The sequence below is a fragment of the Hyla sarda genome, chromosome 4, assembly GCF_029499605.1.
Source record: "Hyla sarda isolate aHylSar1 chromosome 4, aHylSar1.hap1, whole genome shotgun sequence".
NCBI lineage: Eukaryota > Metazoa > Chordata > Amphibia > Anura > Hylidae > Hyla > Hyla sarda.
Window position 1 is genome coordinate 45,241,045 of NC_079192.1, and position 20,462 is coordinate 45,261,506.

At 43.8% G+C, this 20,462-nt stretch overlaps 1 protein-coding gene across 1 annotated transcript in view; it reads left to right on the forward strand.

Annotated features, from left to right (window-relative positions):
* The window catches only part of LOC130367845 (adhesion G protein-coupled receptor E1-like), a 116,901-nt gene that overhangs the window by 37,394 nt on the left and 59,045 nt on the right, over positions 1-20,462 (forward strand). Inside the window, exon 4 of the mRNA XM_056570722.1 lies at positions 6,231-6,302. Within this exon, the coding sequence (XP_056426697.1) occupies positions 6,231-6,302 (72 nt within the window). The remainder of the gene's footprint in view (positions 1-6,230; positions 6,303-20,462) is intronic.

Genomic DNA, 20,462 nt, shown 5'->3' on the forward strand with positions numbered 1-20,462 from the left:
TTTGCAACCTGTGCCAGAAGAAACTGAGTCGTGGGAAGTCAAACACCCACCTAGGCACAACTGCTTTGCAAAGGCACATGATGTCACATCACAAACGCCTATGGGATCAACACGTCAGTACAAGCAGCACACAAAGTCAAAGCCACCATCCTCCTCCTGGTCCAGCATCTTCAGCCAGGTCAACCACTGCTGCCCTCCTTGCCCCCTCTCAACCATCCGCCTCTCCGTCTCTCGCCTTGAGCAGTTCCCGCTCATCTGCCAACAGTCAGGTGTCTGTCAAGGAGATGTTAGAGCGCAAGAAGACAATGTCTCAAAGTCACCCCCTAGCCTGGCGTCTGACAGCTGGCTTTTACCATACAAGCTGGTGGATTCTGAGGCCTTTAAAAAATGTGTAGCCTTTGGGACACCCGGACTAAATTTGTTTGCCCCAACCTTTACTCCATTGTGCAAAAGGAAATTATGGCATGTCTGGCACACAGTGTAGGGGCAAGGGTCCATCTGACCACTGATACCTGATCTGCAAAGCATGGTCAGGGCAGGTATATCACTTACACTGCGCATTGGGTAAACCTGGTGACAGCTGCCAAGCATGGAATGTGTGGCTCTGCAGAGGAGTTGGTGACACCGCCACAACTTGCAGGCAGGCCTGCTGCCCCCTCCTCTACTCCTCCTACTCCATCCTCTTCCATAACCTCCTCAGCCGAGTCCTCTTCCACTGCTGCGTCTTGCTCCACATCACCGGCACCCCCCCTCCCCCAGCTCCCCAGGTGCTATTCCACATCCCGGATATGGCAGTGTCACGCCATCTTGGGGTGGACTTGTCTCAAAGCAGAGAGTCACACCGCACCAGCACTCCTGTCAGCCCTGAACGCACAGGTGGACCAGTGGCTGACTCCGCACCAACTGGAGATCGGCAAGGTGGTTTGAGACAACGGAACAAATTTGTTGGCGGCATTGAGGTGGGGCAAGTTGACACGTGCCGTGCATGGCACATGTGTGTAATCTGATTGTACAACGCTTTGTGCTAAAGTACCCAGGCTTACAGGATGTCCTGAAGCAGTCCAGGAAGGTGTGTGGCCATTTCAGGCATTCCTACACGGCCATGGTGCACTTGTCAGATATCCAGCGGCGAAACAACATGCCAGTGAGGTGCTTGATTTCCAAAAGCCTGACACGTTGGAATTCAACACTCCTAATGTTCGACAGCCTGCTCCAACAAGAAAAAGTCATCAACGAATATTTGTATGACCGGGGTGCTAGGACATCATCTGTGAAGTTGGGAATTTTTTTTGCCACGTTACTGGAGGCTCATGCGCAATGCCTGTAGGCTCATGCATCCTTTTGAGGAGGTGACAAACCTGCTCAGTCGCACCGAAGGCACCATCAGCGACATCATACCGTTTGTTTTCTTTCTGGAGCGTGCCCTGCGAAGAGTGCTGGATCAGGCAGTAGATGAGCGTGAAGAGGAAGAGTTGTGGACACCATCACCACCAGAAACAGCCTTATCAGCATCGCTTGCTGGACCTGTGGCAACGCTGGAAGAGGATTGTGAGGAAGAGGAGTCAGAGGAGGAATGTGGCTTTGAAGAGGAGGAGGAAGACCAACCACAGCAAGCATCCCAGGGTGCTCCATGTCACCTATCTGGTTCCCGTGGTGTTGTACGTGGCTGGGGGTAAGAAGATGATACCTTCCCTGACATCACTGAGGACGAGGAATGGGACATGAGTAGCTCGGCATCCGTCCTTGTGCAAATGGGGTCTTTCATGCTGTCGTGCCTGTTGAGGAGCCCTAGTATAAAAAGGATGAAGGAGAACGACCTGTACTGGGTGTCCACGCTACTAGACCCCTTTTATAAACATAAAGTGCCTGAAATGTTACCGCCTAACAGCAAGGCGGAAAGGATTCAGCAGGTCCAAAATAAATTAAGAAGTATGCTGTACACAGCGTATAAGGGTCATGTCACAGCACAACAGGGATCTAACAGGGAAAGAGGTGAAAGTAATCCTCCTCCTCCCACGAACACGCCGGCAAGGACAGGATGCTGTACAGACATGCTGTTGATGGAGGACATGAGGAGCTTTTTAAGTCCTACGCATCGCCACAGCCCTTCGGGGTCCACCATCAGAGAACGACTTGACCGACAGGTAGCAGATTACCTGGCCTTAACTGCAGATATCGACGCTCTGAGGAGCGATGAACCCCTTGATTACTGGGTGTGCCGGCTTGACCTGTGGCCTGAGCTATCCCAATTTGCGCTCGAACTTCTGGCTCGTCCCGCTTCAAGTGTCCTGTCAGAAAGGACCTTCAGTGCAGCAGGAGGTATTGTCACTGAGAAGAGGAGTCGCCTTGGTCAAAAAAGTCTGGATTACCTCACCTTTCTTAAGATGAATGAGGGATGGATCCCGAAGGGACTGACACTGGGCTATACATTTGACTGAACAAGGCCTGATCAGATGAGCTGCCTTGGGCTAAAAATGGTCCACACGCTGCTGTATTTGAACTCTGAATGCCGGATGACTTTCGTGACTTATTCGCCACCAACTAGGGTTCAAGCCGCAATGTTTTAGGGCACTTTCTGCCTGGCGAAACAAACAGAAATTTTTCTGGCCGCTGCTGCTGCACTTGAGGTGTCACTACACTTTTTCATCCATGTGTACATACCTAATTTTTCGGGCCTCTTCTGCTGCACTTGTTATGGTGCTGCAATTTTTATGGCCACTGCTACAGCTGCAACAATACCAAATTTTCCAGCCAGGTGTACATGCCTAATTTTTCTGGCCTCTGCTACTGCACTTTTTCTGGTGCTGCAATTTTTCTGGCTGCTGCTACAGATGCGGCTGTGACAATACCAAATTTTTCATCCATGTGTACATGCCTAATTTTTCTGTCCTCTGCTGCTGCACTTGTTATGGTGCTGCAATTTTTATGGCCGCTGCTACAGAAGCGGCTGCAACAATACCAAATTTTTCAGGCATGTGTACATGCCTAATTTTTCTGGTACTCTCTGCTGACATCTCTGTCCATTTTAGCAACCGTGGATATAAGATGTAGGCTAAGGGTAGCATGGTGGCTCAGAGGTTAGCACTGCTGCCTTGCAGCGCTGGGGCCTTGGGTTCAAATCCCACTATGTGCTGCCTAATATGGGGGAATCTATGTGTTGCCTTAAGGGGGCTAAACCACGTTATTCCAAACCATTTGGGAACGTTAGGTGATTCATGCCCTTTATGGATTAAAACCAGACTCTGCATCAACTATGTAATTTTCCATGGCATTTTGCCATGGATCCCACTCCGGCATGCCACAGTCCAGGTATTAGTCCCCTTGAAACAACTTTTAAATCACTATTGTGGCCAGAAAGAGTCCCTGTGGGTTTTAAAATTCAATTGCCCATTGAAGACAATGGCGGTTCGCCCGGTTCGCGAACTTTTGTGGAAGTTTGCGTTCGCGGTTCACGAACTGAAAATTTTATGTTCGCGACATCACTAGTGCACAGAGACAAAAGTGCTTTAAAGGTGTACTCAAGTGGAAAACAATAGTTTTTTTTTTTAAATCAACTGATGCCAGAAAGTTAACCTCTTACGGACGCAGGGTACCTGTACGCCCTGCGCCAGGTACCGGTGTTTAAAACGGGGTCACGCCGTGACCCTGCATCACACCGGGTTGGTCCCGGCTGCTATTCATAGATCGTTGTGCCGTACGCTATTAACCCTTCAGACACTGCAATCAAAGTTGATCGCCGTGCTGAAAATTTAAGTAAACGCTTCCCGGCAGCTCAGTCGGGCTGATCGGGTGATAAAATTGCGATGTCCCGATCAGCTAGGACTTGAGCGGAGGTCCCCTTACCTTGCTCTGTCCCCTTACCTTGCTCTATGACCTTTAACACTTTTTTTTTACATGCTCTGTCGCGTCAAGCAAGCCCCTATCTCGCTGATCCATGAAAAGCTATGGGTTTGCAGGGATCAGGGTAAAAGATCAGTGTGTGCAGTGTTATAGCTCCCTATGGGAACTATAACACTGCAAAAAAAAAGTGAAAAAAAAAAGTTAACAAAGGTCATCTAACCCCTTCCCTAATAAAAGTTTGAATCACCCCCTTTTCCCATAAAAAAAACTGTGTAAATAAAAATTAAAATGAACATATGTGGTTTGACTTTGTAGTACTTCTGGAAAAAATCATAACTACATACAAAATGTATACGTTTCAAAATGTCATGGGTATGATTTTTGTTTTGATCGGACTTTTTGATCACTTTTTATTCATTTTTTAATGGTATAAAAAGGGACCAAAAATACACTTTTTTTGACTTTGGAATTTTTTTGCGTGTACGCCATTGACCGTGTGGTTTAATTTAATTATACATTTTTATAGTTCGGACATTTTTTTTTTTACACTTTTAATTTTTTTATGGGAAAAGGGGGGTGATTCAAACTTTTATTAGGGAAGGGGTTAAATGACCTTTATTAACACTTTTTTTTTACTTCTTTTTTGCAGTGTTATAGGTCCCATAGGGACCTATAACACTGCACACACTTATCTCTTGTACAGATCACTGGCGTGTGTTAACATGCCTGTGATCAGTGTTATTGGCGCTTGAATGCTCCTGCCTGGATCTCAGGCACGGAGCAGTCATTCGTCGATCGGACACTGAGGAGGCAGGTAAGGGCCCTCCCGGTGTCCTGCCAGCTGTTCGGGACGCCGCGATTTCACCGCGGCAGTCCCAAACAGCCCGACTGAGCAGCCGGGTCACTTTCACTTTCACTTTAGAAGCGGCAGTCAGCTTTGACCGCCGCTTCTAAAGGGTAAACACCGCACATCGCCGTGATCGGCGATGTGTGGTATTAGCCGCGGGTCCCGGCCGTTGATGAGTGCCGGGACCGACGCGATATCGCGGGAGCTGGCGCAGGACGTAAATATACGTCCTGCGTCGTTAAAGGGGTACTCCGGTGAAAAACTTTTTTTTTTTTTTTAAATCAACTGGTGCCAGAAAGTTAAACAGATTTGTAAATTACTTCTATTAAAAAATCTTAATCCTTCCTGTACTTATTAGCTGCTGAATACTACAGCGGAAATTCTTTTCTTTTTGAAACACAGAGCTGTCTGCTGACATCATGAGCACAGTGCTCTCTGCTGACATCTCTGTCCATTTTAGGAACTGCCCAGAACAGCATGTGTTTGCTATGGGGATTTCCTTTTACTCTGGCAGTTCCTAAAATGGACAGAGATGTCAGCAGAGAGCACTGTGCTCGTGATGTCAACAGACAGCTCTGTGTTTCAAACGGAAAAGAATTTCCACTGTAGTATTCAGCAGCTAATAAGTACAGGAAGGATTAAGATTTTTTAATAGAAGTCATTTACAAATCTGTTTAACTTTCTGGCACCAGTTGATTTTAAAAAAAAAAGTTTTTCACCGGAGTACCCCTTTAACATTCAGTGGGGGGGATTTATCAAAACCTGTCCAGAGGAAACGTTGCTGAGTTGCCCATAGCAACCAATCAGATCACTTCTTTCATTTTTCACAGGCTTTTTCAAAAGTGAAAGAAGAAATCTGATTGGTTGCTATGGGCAACTGGTCAACTTTTCCTTTGGACAGGTTTTTGATAAATCTCCCCCAGTGTCCCTATACCATTACCAGCAGCAGCAGTGCCCCCATCACATTACAAGATAATCACTGACCCTGTAACATTTCCACAACAGGAAGTCGGAATTGTCGCCATTTTATTGGGTATAATTTAGTAGTGTATGGCTGTATTATTTAGAACTTTAGGTGTTGGGAAAAAAATGACATTACTATATGGGTTTTTCGATTAGGTATTATTTGACTACTGCACATTCTTTGGACACTACAAGGTGATGTTATCACTGCACTGTATTGTATTATAAGGTTGATTGAAATTATAGGAAAAACTGTCTAAAGGTTCATTCACACAGGCGGATTAGGAAACTACTGCAGCTAGTTTTAGCAACTAAAATCTGCAGCAAATTTCATAGACTTCATAAGGGTCGTGGTGGAAATTCCACTGTGGAAAACCAGTCACTGAAAACCGGCCATGGCTCAAACTCACAAGGGGAAACTTGCTGCAACCTCGCTTTTAAATCCACCTGTGTGAAAGTACCCTAAAATGGTTAAAAAAAAAAAGTGGGGGGTTGCGTTTCTTTGCCTTGTACACGGGGCCCCAGGAAAATCTTCCTGACTCATAAAAACAATAACTCACTATTATAATTTTACTTACAGGAGATTCCGATGATGATTCGACGTTACTTGAAGATGACAATGCTGACAAGGAGAAATCAACACAGTTACACTGTAAGCTTGTGGGTCTGGTGAGGCTTGAATTAAGGTCACAGTCTCTGGCTCGGGCTCCTCGCTTCAGGAGCTCATAATACACATAGTTTCTTAACCCTTGTGACCAGGTTTCTCCATACACAAACTGGTTAAATATTACATTGCAAAGTGCACTCAACGATCCTGTAGCATTGGCTGTAACATTCAGTGTCCTCATGACATCACCAGGGGCAGTGACCCCATAACAAGGCCAGTCACAGTCATGCCTTACCCACAGTGGTCCCATAATAGAACCAACCACAGTCTGTACCTTAATAACCCTGCAAGATACAATCAGTTCCCCGGTTACATTCCAAGCCATAGCCAGTGGCCCCAATACATAGAGCCCCAATACATCACTTCCACTTTACCTACAATCCTGTGCTGCTTTCCTCCACTAGTAGTTACATGTGGACGGCCAATCAGGAGCCCATGTATAACTTATCATCAGTGCCATTTTAAATTACAAAGACTCATTGTGCCTACAGGGACAGGCGGCATACATAGAGTAGACTTGTGCACTAGGCAAATTTTCGTTTTGTTTTTTCGTTTTGGAAAATATTTTAGGTTTGGTAATATTTTAATTTTAATATTTTATTTTAATTTTTCGGATACATTTGGTATTCGGGTGTTCGGCTAGATTTTTCGGATACATTCGGTATTCGGGGTTTTATTTATTTATTTATTTATTTTTTAACAATTTTCTTTCGGATACATTCGGTATTCGGATACATTCAGTAAATCTTCTTATTCTTTTTTGGACTTTATCAATCCTAAAAAATTATGGAGAAACCTTTTTTATTAAAATTTCGTAGGGTACCATAAAAAAATAATAATGAAAAAGATACAGTAGTGATGGAAAAAATTGTATCTAACGAAATGTATCATTTTTATTATGAAATGTTTATTAATATTTAAACAGGGATCAATTTATGTGAGCGGGTAAAGCACTAAAAATGTAGCCGACAATAATAAAAATGTATTGTGTGCGTGTTTTTCACTTTTTTTAAAAAATTTTTAGGTAGTACTACTACTCCCAGCATGGAACACACTGTTCCATGATGGGAGTAGTAGTTACCTGTACTTATTGACAGATCGCCAGGGTTTTTTGCGATCCTCTTGTATAACGTATAGATGCGGCGGCATATTACCTGCAGAGCTGTGATTGGCCAGATGGTTCCAGCCAATCACAGCTCTCTGTGAGAAATAGGAATATGTGTATATATACGGCCGTGCAGGGGACCATAGGAGAGCGGCCGCCGCATCCATACATTATACAGGAGGATCACAGCGGGTGTCAGGAGTGATACCCGCAGTGATCTTTCCTTTACTACAAGTACTACTACTCCCAACGTGGAGTACACTCTGCTCCATGCTGGGAGCTGTAGTACCTGCTTTAATAGACAGATCGCAGCGGGTGTCAGAAGTTACACTCGCTGGGATATGTGTATTAATGCAGGTAATACAGCTCCCAGCATGGAGCTGAGTGTGCTCCGTGTTGGGAGTATTAGTACCTGCAGTAAGGGACAGAAAAAAATTTAAAAAATAAAAAAATGCATAGGGTTCCCCGTATTTTCATTCTCAGCACAATACCAACCAAACAGCAACAGCCTGATGTTACCAGGGTGGGCGAGGACCATTGTTACTGGCCCTCCCCAGCCTAAATAATGCCAGCCTGTTACCGCCTAGGCCCAGGAGCACCATTTTTGACGCTCCGGGCCTGTTGGTACCGGCTCTTCCCGGCTCCCTTGTGGCGGTGGGTACCGGGTAATAATTGGGGGTTAGCGCTAGCTGTTTTTGGAGGCTAACGCTAAGCCCTGGCTTAGTAATGTATTCAGTCAATAAGAGCAGCTTCCACTACTAAGCCTGAAAATTTAATAAAAAAAACACAACACATTGGAAAAATTATTTTATTTAAAAAAACACTCCCCCACAGCCCTCGTTAACCATTTTATTAAAAGAAAAAATAATAATCTGCCGTAATCCATCGAATCCACAGTAATCCTCTGCATACACGGATCTGAAACGAGAAGAAAAAAACACAAAAAATTGGTTATGGCATTTTTGGCGCTGTCCGCTGGGGAGAGCACCCATGATGCAATGTCTACCCAAACAAAGAGCCACCAATTGGTGCAAAACTACAACTCCCAGCATGCCCAGACATATTCCTATTTCTCACAGAGAGCTGTGATTGGCTGGAACCATCTGGCCAATCACAGCTCTGCGGGAACCATAGAAAAGCTGCCGCCACATCTATACATTATACAAGTGGATCGCAAGGGACCCCGGCGATCTGTCAATTAGTACAGGTAACTATTACTCCCATCATGGAAGAGTGTGTTCCATGCTGGGAGTAGTAGTACTACCTAAAAGATTTTTTTTTTAAGTGAAAAACACGCACACACTACATTTTTATTGTTGTCGGCTACATTTTTAGTGCTTTTCCGGCTCACATAAATTGATCCCTGTTTAAAAATGAATAAACATTTCATAATAAAAAAAGATACATTTTGTTAGATACAATTTTTTCCATCACTACTGTATCTTTTTTATTATTATTTTTTTATGGTACCCTACGAAATTTTAATAAAAAAAGGTATCTCCATAATTTTTTAGGATCGCTAAAGTCCAAAAAAGAATAAAAACATTTACCGAATGTACCCGAATACTGAATGTATCCGAAAAATCAAACCGTATCTGTATCCTTTTTATTATTTTTGTTATTAGAAGGAATTCTTTACGTTCGTTTATGGATAACGAATGCATTCGTTATTTATCGCATGCATTCGGTAAATAATGAATGCATTCGTTATTTTGCTATTCGTATTATCGTGGCTATTCGGGAATGTTCAAAATATGTTTTCGTGCATTCGGATCGGTCCGAATGCCCGAAAACGGTAAAATTTGGTAAATTAGACATTCGTGCCGAACCGAATTGCACATGTCTAACCTAGAGTAAGTTGCTCCAGACATGTTGTAAGAACCAGAAGGGTTAATCTGCACTGAGGTCTTTTGTTATTCTGGTTAGTGTGGAAACGCCCTGTTATCTGGATGGTCAGCTGACCTCGTTGGCTTTTCACCTGCTTAGCTCCTTATTTAAAACCTCAGTATTCATCTAGGCCTTGCCTGCGAAAGAGCTCATATTCCTAGCTAGTGTTTGTACTGTATCTTGAATTTCTGGAATATTTGACTCCTCTCCTGTTTCTGTGATTTGGCTTTTCTGTTATCTCTTGGTACTAACTTGGCTTGTGGACTGTGACATATTGTGTGTGTATGTTTAGTTATTATTTCTGTTAGTGTGTGTTATTCCATACAGTGTCCCGACCTCCGTCTGTATTGTAAGTTTATTTTGTTGACATTTTACTCCCTGCACTTATTCAGGCAAGGACTGTCACCGTGGTTGTGGACCTGTCGCCTAGGGCGGGTACGCAAGTAGGCAGGGCAAATGAGAGCGGGTGAGTTCAGGGCTTCACTCTTCCCTGCCCATATGTGACACATGTTTATAATATATAAGCTCAAAAATTATGTTATGAGTAATGACACAGAGAAAAAGTATTGAACATGCTTACTTATATTTATTTAACGCTTTGAACAAAAGGCTTTTCATGACAGCTTCAAGACACCACCTGTATGGAGAAACTATTGGCATGCATTGCTCTGGTGGGACCACAAATCTTGAAGGTTCCGTAGGCCTCTTCTACGAATCATGATCTTTAGTTCTTTAGGTCAAAAAGTGCCGAAATCTGTTCCCAGACGGATCCCTCCAAGGAACAGCCCAGGATAAAGGCAGCGCACAAGACTTCAAAAGTAAAATGGTTTATTTACCCGGCATGCAACCTGTTCCCGGTACTTAGCAGAGCTGATCGGGACCATTACAGGTAAATCGGGTCCCGATCCACAGTAAGGACGGAGGGAAATCTCTTACCTCCTTTCCTGCTGTCCAATTGGGGCTCCTGTGCTGCATTCAGCCATTGCAGGCTGTAGCAATTGAGCACTGATAACACTGATCAATGCTCTCCTATGGAGCAGCATTGATCAATGTATGCAATCTGCAGATTGCATGTAATAGTCTCCTATGGGGACTAAAAAATTTACGAAATGTAGGCCTACTGGTCTGCTCAGCTCAGGTGTCAGGTGACAGCAACGCTGCTTCATCTGTAAAAAAAAAAAAAAACTTCTAAAGGAGGGGCACAGTTAGGTGGTAGTGTACCTGTCCAGAATTCTGCCATGTGGAAATTCTTTTCTACCTTACCAGATGCAGAAAACGAGGAACTGTGCCGTCTTTGCAAGCATAAAGTAAGCCGTGACCAGGGTACGATTATAGGAGCTATGGGGGAGATTTATCAAAACCTGTCCAAAGGAAAAGCTGCCCAGTTGCCCATAGCAACCAATCAGATTGCTTACTTCATTTTTCAGAGGCCTTGGTAAAGAAGAAGCAATCTAATTGGTTGCTATGGGCAACTAGGCAACTTTTCCCCTGGACAGATGTTGATAAATCTCCCCCTACGTCTCTACGTAGGCACATAGAACAGCATCACAAAGCCGAGTGGGACAGTCGAGTTGCCCCACAATGTGAAGAAAACATTTCCCCTGCTGCTCCTCCAGATCCCTCTCATCTGTGTAGCAGCCAGACCTCATCTACAGGCATCGCATTCTCTGTCTTATCCTCATAAGTGTTGTGCCCTCCTTCTCTATCCCATCAGTTATCTATTGTGGACTATATGTCATATTCACCCATTCACTCTGTTGTTGTGTGCTTTAATTCGCAACTGACCAAATTGTTGGTGGTGCAGGCGCTATCGTATTATCTTATTGACTCCACAGCCTTTAGTCAACTAATTGGGTGTGCCCAGCCCAGTTGGCACATACCTAGGTGATTTTGCATTCACTTCCAGGCAGTGGAAGAGATGTGATTGTGGTAAATACAAAAGCAAGTACTCTAAGCGATTGTTGAGCTGGCGATTGTGTGTCTGTATACAAGAGTGTGACGTATACCAGTGAGTGTAAGTATAAAAGTGAGAAGGACTTAAAATTAAGGGATTTTGAATTCAGGGAGTTTAAATAGAAATATTTGATTGTTTTTTTTTTTTACTATTAATTTTTGTAATCCCCAAATCTAGTATGGCCTCCATGTTGGAAAATGCAGTCCGGTGTACATCTTGCGCAATGTATGCAATCCTTGAACAGCAGTTCGAGGGTGCATATTGTTGTGCGAGATGTGTGTGAGTTGTTCATTTGGAAGCCCAGATCCTGGATATAGAGGACCAACTGACAACCCTGAGAGGCATTTACAACCTGAAGAGGAGTCTCCTGCTCACTGAGAAAGTACTCTCTGGGGTAGAGGTGGGGAGGATAGTGGAATGGAGGTGCAGGACAGTCAGAAAGTAAGCTGGGTTACAGTTAGAAAACGTGGTAGAGGGAAAAGTGTCAGGGAGACTAGTCCTGATCTGGCACACCCCAACAAGTTTGCTCAGTTGGCAGATGAGGGGGATGCCATTTCAGAGCTAGCAGTACTGCAGCTGGACTGTGCCTCTGACCGCCAGGGGGGTGTCTGCTCCTGTAAGGAGGGAGGTAGGAGTGCAGGGCAGGCCAGACAGTACTGGTAGTGGGGGACTCAATTATTAGGGGGTCAGACAGGGCGATCTTTCACAAAGACCGGGATCGCTGAACAGTGTGTTGTCTTCCTGGCGCTCGAGATCAACACATCGCGGATCAGGTTGACAGGTTGCTGGGGGGGGGGGGGCTGGAGATGGTACATATTGGCACCAATGACAAAGTAAGAGGTAGGTGGAGTGTCCTTAAAAATGATTTTAGGGACTTAGGCCGCAAGCTTAAGGCAAGGACCTCCAAGGCATTATTTTCTGAAATATTACCTGTACCATGAGCCGCACCAGAGAGGCAGCGGGAGATTTGGGAGGTAAACAAGTGGCTCAGAAGCTGGTGTAGGAAGGAGGGGTTTGGGTTCATGGAGAACTGGGCCGACTTTGCTGTCGGATACCGGCTCTACCGTAGGGACGGTCTGCACCTCAATGGGGAGGGTGCAGCTGTGCTTGGGGAGAAGATGCTAGAAGGGTGGAGGAGTGTTTAAACTAGGGACTGGGGGGAGGGAACCTACAACATAGATGGGGAAGATAGTGTAGATAGAGAGGGGGGACTTAATAATGTACCTTGGGTGAGTGGAGGGAGGGGTTAGAATAGTTAATAGGGATAGGTGTCATAGGAAAAAAATATTTACACCATTGAATTGCATGTTGACTAATGCCAAAAGTCTGACCAATAAAACTGACGAACTGGAGTTGAAAATTTCTGAGGAAGATTATGACAAAGTGGGTATAACAGAGACTTGGTTGGACTGTGACTGGGGATCAACATACAGGGTTATAGTATATTCAGGAAGGATCGGAAAAATTGGAAAGTGGGAGGAGTTTAAGGATCGGACAAATTGGAAAGTGGGAGGAGTTTGTCTTTATGTAAAGTCCAGTCTGAAGGCTGCACTGCGGGAGGATATATGGGAGGAAAACGATAATGTGGAGTCACTATGGGTAGAAATATATGGAGATAAAAATAAAAAAAAATTCTGATAGGGGTTTGCTATAAGCCACCAAACATAATGGAAGAGGCAGAAGACCAATTACTGAGGCAAATAAACAAGGCAGCAAATCAAAATGTGATCATAATGGGGGACTTTAACTATCCTGATATAAACTGGGAGACTGAATCCTACGAATCTCATAAAGGAAACTGGTTTCTGACTATAGCTAAAGACAATTATTTGTCCCAAATGGTGCAGGGCCGACCAGAGGGGGCGCCCTACTGGACTTAAAGGGGTTATCCACCATAAGGTGATTTTAGTATGTACCTGGCAGACAGTAATGGACACGCTTAGGAAGGATCTGCGCTTCTCTTGGGGCTAAATGGCTATGTTGTGAGATTACCATAACACTGTGGCTAGCATTTTGTGAACTTGTATTTCCTGTTTGACTTTTCTTTTTTTGACTATGAATCCCACAATTCCATTTTCTTCCCTCCCACACATCAGCCACCCCACCCATTGAAACAAAAGACCTGTGGTTTTCAATCAGGGTGCCTACTGCTGTTGCATTAGTTGCAGATTGATCTCTCTCCCACCAAGCGATCCCTCCACCCATTGAAGCAGACAGGCTCCCTGTCATCAGCTGACTAGTGAGTCAGGTCTCGGCCACATTGAGAGCTGGGAAAAATCTGAGACAACAGTCATTTTGTATGCTGATAAAAATAAATATTAGGGTGAAAATCACAGAAGAATTTTGAGAAAACGGTTACACACAGGTACAGACACTATATTATGAACTACACTAACTTTACAGCCCCTGTAGCATAGTCAAATAAAAGAAATTCCTGGAATACCCCTTTAATATTAACCAACAGACCTGACAGAGTAATTAATGTGCAGGTAGAAGGACACAAAGGGAATAGTGATCATAATATTATACATTATAACTTGTTCTTCAATGAGGGAATCTCTTGAGGGGCTACAAAAACAATGAACTTTAGGAAGGCAAAGTTTGATCAAATCAGAGAAGCCCTTAACAATATAAAATCAGATAATGTCCTCAAAAACAAGAATACTGACAATAAATGGGAGACTTAAAAATTTCTTAAATTCTCACGGTAAGATCTACTGTATATACCTTATGGGAATAAAAGGGTCAGAATTAAAAGAAAACCAATATGGATGAATAAGAACGTTAAAGGGGTATTCCAGGAAAATACTTTTTTATATATATCAACTGGCTCCAGAAAGTTAAACAGATTTGTAAATTACTTCTATTAAAAAATCTTAATCCTTTCAGTACTTATGAGCTTCTGAAGTTAAGGTTGTTCTTTTCTGTCTAAATCCTCTCTGATGACACCTGTCTCGGGAAACGCCCAGTTTAGAAGAGGTTTGCTATGGGGATTTGCTTCTAAACTGGGCGTTTCCCGAGACAGGTGTCATCAGAGAGGATTTAGACAGAAAAGAACAACCTTAACTTCAGAAGCTCATAAGTACTGAAAGGATTAAGATTTTTTAATAGATGTAATTTACAAATCTGTTTAACTTTCTGGAGCCAGTTGATATATAAAAAAAAAGTTTTTTCCTGGAATACCCCTTTAAGGGGGCAATAAATGACAAAAATAAAGAATTTAAACTACTAAATCAGGACGGCAGTGAAGAAGCATTAAAAATAGAGAAAAATTTAAAATATGTAAAAAAACACAAAAAAGCCGCAAAAATAGAGACAGAAAGACTCATTGCCAAAGAGAGTAAAACTAACCCCAATAGGTCAAAAATAAAAGTGTAGGCCGTTTAAAAATGATGAGGAAGAAATTATAAACGGGGATCAGGAAAAAGCTAATATATTAAACAAATTCTTCTCCACTGTGTTCACCGAGGAAAATGAAATGCCAGGTAAAATACAGCGAGATAAGGTAAACTCCCCAGTACAGGTCACCTGTCTAACCCAGGAAGAAGTACAGTGCCACCTACAAAAAATCAAAATAGACAAATCACCAGGTCCAGATGGCATTCACCCCCGTGTTCTAAAGGAATTAAGTAATGTTATAGACAGACCCCTATTTTTAATATTCAGGGACACTATAGTCTTTTCCCCAGGAATGGCGCATGGCAAATGTGGTGCCAATATTTAAAAAGGGGTCAAAAGGTGACCCCGGAATTATAGACCTGTTAGTTTAATCTCTGTTGTATGTAAATTGTTTGAGGGTTTTCTAAGAGATGCTATTTTGGAAAATATTGATAAAAATAAATGCATGACTCCATATCAGCATGGCTTTATGAGGGATCGGTCCTGTCAAACTAACCTGATCAGCTTTTATGAGGAGGTGAGCTCCAGACTGGACCAGGGGCAATCGCTGGATGTCGTATATCGGTAAAAATGACACCTTATCTTTATTCTGTAGGTCCATACGGTTAAAATTATGCCCTACTTATATAGGTTGGATATTGTCGTACTTCGGAAAAAAATCATAACTACATGTAGGAAAATTTATATGTTAAAAATTTGCATTTTCTAACCCCTATAACTTTTTTATTTTTCCACGTACGAGTCGGTATAAGGACTCATTTTTTGCGCTGTGTTCTGAAGTTTTTATCGGTACCATTTTTGTATTGATCGGACTTTTTGATCGCTTTTTATTCATTTTTTCATGATATAAAAAGTGACCAAAAATACGCTATTTTGGACTTTGGATTTTTTGGCGCGCACGCCATTGACCGTGCGATTTAATTAACAATATATTTTTATATTTCGGACATTATATGCGATAACACATATATACATTTTTTTTTTACATTTTTTTATGGGAAAAGGGGGGTAATTCAAACTTTTATTAAGGAAGGAGTTAAATGATCTTTAACTTTTTTTTTCCCCTTTTTTTTGCAGTGCTATAGCTCCCATAGGGACCTATAAAACTGCACACACTGATCTCCTATGCTGATCCCGGCAAAGCCATAGCTTTGCACGGATCAGTCAGATAGGGCCTTGATTGCTCAAGCCTGTAGCTCAGGCTTGGAGCAATCAATCGACGATCGGACACCGCAGAGACAGGTAAGGAGACCTCCGCCTGCGTCCCAGCTGATCGGAACAGGATCTTATCGCGATGTCCCGATCAGCCCGACTGAGCTGCCGGGAAGCGTTTACTTTCGTTTTCAGACGCGGCGGTCAACTTTGATCGCCGCGTCTGAAGGGTTAACAGTGCAAGACACAACTATCGATGCCGCGCGCTGTTTGCCCAGGGTCCCGGCTATGATTAGCAGCCTGACCAACTCGGTGTGATGCGGGGTCACGATGTGATGTTTTAAACACCGGGACCGGGCGTAGGGCGCACAGGTACGCCCTACGTTCTTAAGGAGTTAATTAACAATATATTTTTATAATTTGGACATTTCCACACGCGGCGATACCACATATGTTTATTTTTATTTACACATTTTTTTTATGGGAAAAGGGGGGTGATTCAAACTTTTATTAGGGAAGGGGTTAAATGACCTTTATTTATTCACACTGATCTTTTACACTGATCCCTGCAAAGCCATAGCTTTGTATTGATCAGCGTTATAGGCGGTCGATTTCTCAAGCCTGTATCTCAGGCTTGGAGCAATCAAGCGCCGATCGTACGCGACGGAGACAGGTGAGGGGTCCTCTGCTCGCGTGCTAGCTGATCGGGACATCGCAATTTTATCGCGATGGTCCCGATCAGCTCAACTGAGCTGCAGGAAAGCTTTCACTTTCATTTTAGATGAGGCGATCGCCGCGTCTAAAGGGTTAATAGCGTGTGGCACAATGATCGGTCCTGCACGCTAGTAACCCAGGGTCCCGGCTCTTACTAGCCGCCGGGACCAACCCGGTATGACGCAGGGTCACGGCGTGACCCCATGTTATTTACCGGGACCTGGCGCAGGGCATACAGGTACACCCTGCGTCCTTAAGAGGTTAATTATGAAAAATGAAAAATTATCAAAAATATCAAAATCATGACCTGGTGAATTGTAGACAAACCTAATCAATACAATTCACATCTGAGTCCGACTATTTCCTCAGATTTCAAGTTCTTTTATGATGGGATGACATTAAAGCTTAAGGATGTAGTTGTGAAATATACAATAATACACAGGTATGATAAAAGTATGCAGATTTATTGGTTATAAGGTTATAAACATAACTGAGTAACAAACACAATGATATATGCAAATGAATATCAACTAGATATGTTAGTAAGCATTACAAGCTTGTTAATTGACTACATATAGTAGACCAATACATGTGAGTAGTAAGCAACAATATTACGATACAACAAAAGCTACTAGGTTAGGATATTGTATAAGAAAAAGGTTTATACATCACTCTGTCTAGAGGAAACCTCATGATATCAAGATGGGCAATATCTAATTATAGACATATTAATATGGAATGCTAAATACACTCCACCCTCTTCTAACCAATTACACATCACATGACTCCAAGAATGGGCAAATCCATCTAAGGATATAAACAAGAACTTTAACCCCTTAAGGACACATGACGTTCTCATACGTCTCCATTTCCGAGTCCTTAAGGACACATGACGTATGAGAACGTCATGTGTTTTACCGGCCCCCCGCAACCATCTGGAGCGGAGCCGGTGCCCGATGCCTGCTGAAATCGTTCAGCAGGCATCGCAGCATATCGCCCAGGGGGGTCATTATGTCCCCCCATGTTGGCGATGGCCGCAGATCGCTGGACAATTCAGTCCAGCGATCTGCGGCGATTCCAGGACAATCGGGTCTCCAGTGACCCGGTGACCCAGAATTATTGGCTGATCGGGGCCGTCAGAGACAGCAGGGGTGAGGTGGCACTGGTGCCACCTCACGATCGCCCTGATTCGTCGGCCGGATTACCGGCCGACCAATCAGGCCGCCTGCTGCGGGTGTCACTCCCGCAACCCGCTCCGCCCCTCTTCCGGAGGACGTGAGCGGGTGCGGGACGTGCACCCCGGGTGCTGGGGACCCCGATCCCCGGCGCCCCTGTTGGGATCGGGGCCCCAGGAGCGGCGCCGGCGACGACGAGGGACTGACCTGATGCGGCTGGATCGTTGGAGGTGAGTGACAGCCTCCTGCTGTTGCTTAACAACAGCTCCCAGCATGCAAAAAGGGCATGCTGGGAACTGTAGTTATGCAACAGCAGGAGGCAGACCACCACAACTCCCAGCATTCCCTTATGGGCATGCTGGGACTTGTAGTTTTGCAACAGCTGGAGGCACATTCTTTCTATGGAAAAGTGTACCTTCAGCTGTTGTATAACTGCAACTCCCAGCTTGCACAATCAGCTAAAGTGCATGCTGGGAGTTGTAGTGGTGCATCTGGTGGTTGCATAGCTACAACTCCCAGCATGCCCGTTGGCTGTCTGACTGCTGAGAGTTGTAGTTTTGCAACAGCTGAAGGCACACTGAGTTAAGTAGCAAACCAGTGTGTCTCCAGCTGTTGCATAACTACAATCCCCAGCATCCCCAGCCAAAGTAGTATGCCTCCAGCTGTTGCATAACTACAAGACCCAGCATGCCCTTCCGCTGTCTGTACATGCTGGGGATTGTAGCTTTTGCAACAGCTGAAGGCACACAGGTTGCAAAACGCTGAGTTTGTTACCAAACTCGGTGTTTCACAACCAGTGTGCCTCCAGCTGTTGCAAAACTACAACTCCCAGCATGCACTGATAGACCGTACATGCTGGGAGTTGTAGTTTTGCAACAGCTGGATGTCCCCCCCCCCAATGTGAATGTACAGGGTACACTCACATGGGCGGAGGATTACAGTAAGTATCCGGCTGCAAGTTTGAGCTGCGGCAAATTTTCTGCCGCAGCTGAAACTGCCAGCGAGAAACTACTGTGAACCCCTGCCCATGCGACTGTACCCTAAAAACACTACACTAACACAAAATAAAATAAAAAGTAAAAAACACTACATATACACATACCCCTATACCACCCCCCTCCCCAATAAAAATGAAAAACGTCTGGTACGCCACTGTTTCCAAAACGGAGCCTCCAGCTGTTGCAAAACAACTACTCCCAGTATTGCCAGATAGCCGTTGACTGTCTAGGCATGCTGGGTGTTTTACAACAGCTGGAGGCCCCCTGTTTGGGAATCACTGGTGCAGAATACCCCTATGTCCACCCCTATGCAATCCCTAATTTAGGCCTCAAATGCGCATGGCGCTCTCACTTTGGAGCCCTGTCGTATTTCAAGGCAACAGTTTAGGGTCACATATGGGGTATCGCCGTACTCGGGAGAAATTGTGTTACAAATTTTGTGGGGTATTTTCTGCTAGTACCCTTTTTATAAATTTAAAATTTTTGGGAAAACAAGCATTTTAGGTAAAAAAAATATATATTTTTTTACATATGCAAAAGTCGTGAAACACCTGTAGGGTATTAAGGTTCAAATTACCCCATGTTACGTTCCCTGAGGGGTCTAGTTTCCAAAATGGTATGCCATGTGGTTTTTTTTTTGCTGTCCTGGCACCATAGGGGCTTCCTAAATGCGGCATGCCCCCAGAGCAAAATTTGCTTTCAAAAAGCCAAATGTGACTCCTTCTCTTCTGAGACCTGTAGTGCGCCAGCAGAGCACTTTTCACCCCCATATGGGGTGTTTGCTGAATCGGGAGAAATTGGGCTTCAAATTTAGGGGGGTATTTTCTGCTATTACCCTTTTTAAAAATGTAAACATTTTGGGAAAACAACCATTTTAGGCAAAAATTTTTTTTTTTTTTTACATATGCAAAAGTCGTGAAACATTCACGTTACCCCTTGTTACGTTCCCCGAGGGGTCTAGTTTCCAAAATGGTATGCCATGTGGGTTTTTTTTTTTGCTGTTCTGGCACCATAGGGGCTTCCTAAATGCGGCATGCCCCCAGAGCAAAATTTGCTTTCAAAAAGCCAAATGTGACTCCTTCTCTTCTGAGACCTGTAGTGCGCCAGCAGAGCACTTTTCACCCCCATATGGGGTGTTTTCTGTATCGGGAGAAATTGGGCTTCAAATTTAGGGGGGTATTTTCTGCTATTACCCTTTTTAAAAATGTATAATTTTTGGGAAACCAAGCATTTTAGGTAAAAATTTTTTTTTTACATATGCAAAAGTCGTCAAGCATTTTAGGTAAAAAATATATATATTTTTTTACATATGCAAAAGTCATCAATAAGGTTCACTTTACCCCTTGTTACGTTCCCTGAGGGGTCTAGTTTCCAAAATGGTATGCCATGTGTTTTTTTTGCTGTCCTGGCACCATAGGGGCTTCCTAAAGGTGAAATGCCCCCCAAAAACCATTTGTCGCTCCTTCCCTTCTGAGCCCTCTACTGCGCCCGCTGAACAATTAACATAGACATATGAGGTATGTGCTTACTCGAGAGAAATTGGGTTTCAAATACAAGTAAAAATTTTCTCCTTTTTAGCCCTTGCAAAAATTCAAAAATTGGGTCTACAAGAACATGCGAGTGTAAAAAAATGAAGATTTTGAATTTTCTCCTTCACTTTGCTGCTATTCCTGTGAAACACCTAAAGGGTTAATACACTTACTGAATGTCATTTTGAATACTTTGGGGAGTGTAGTTTTTATAATGGGGTCTTTTATGGGA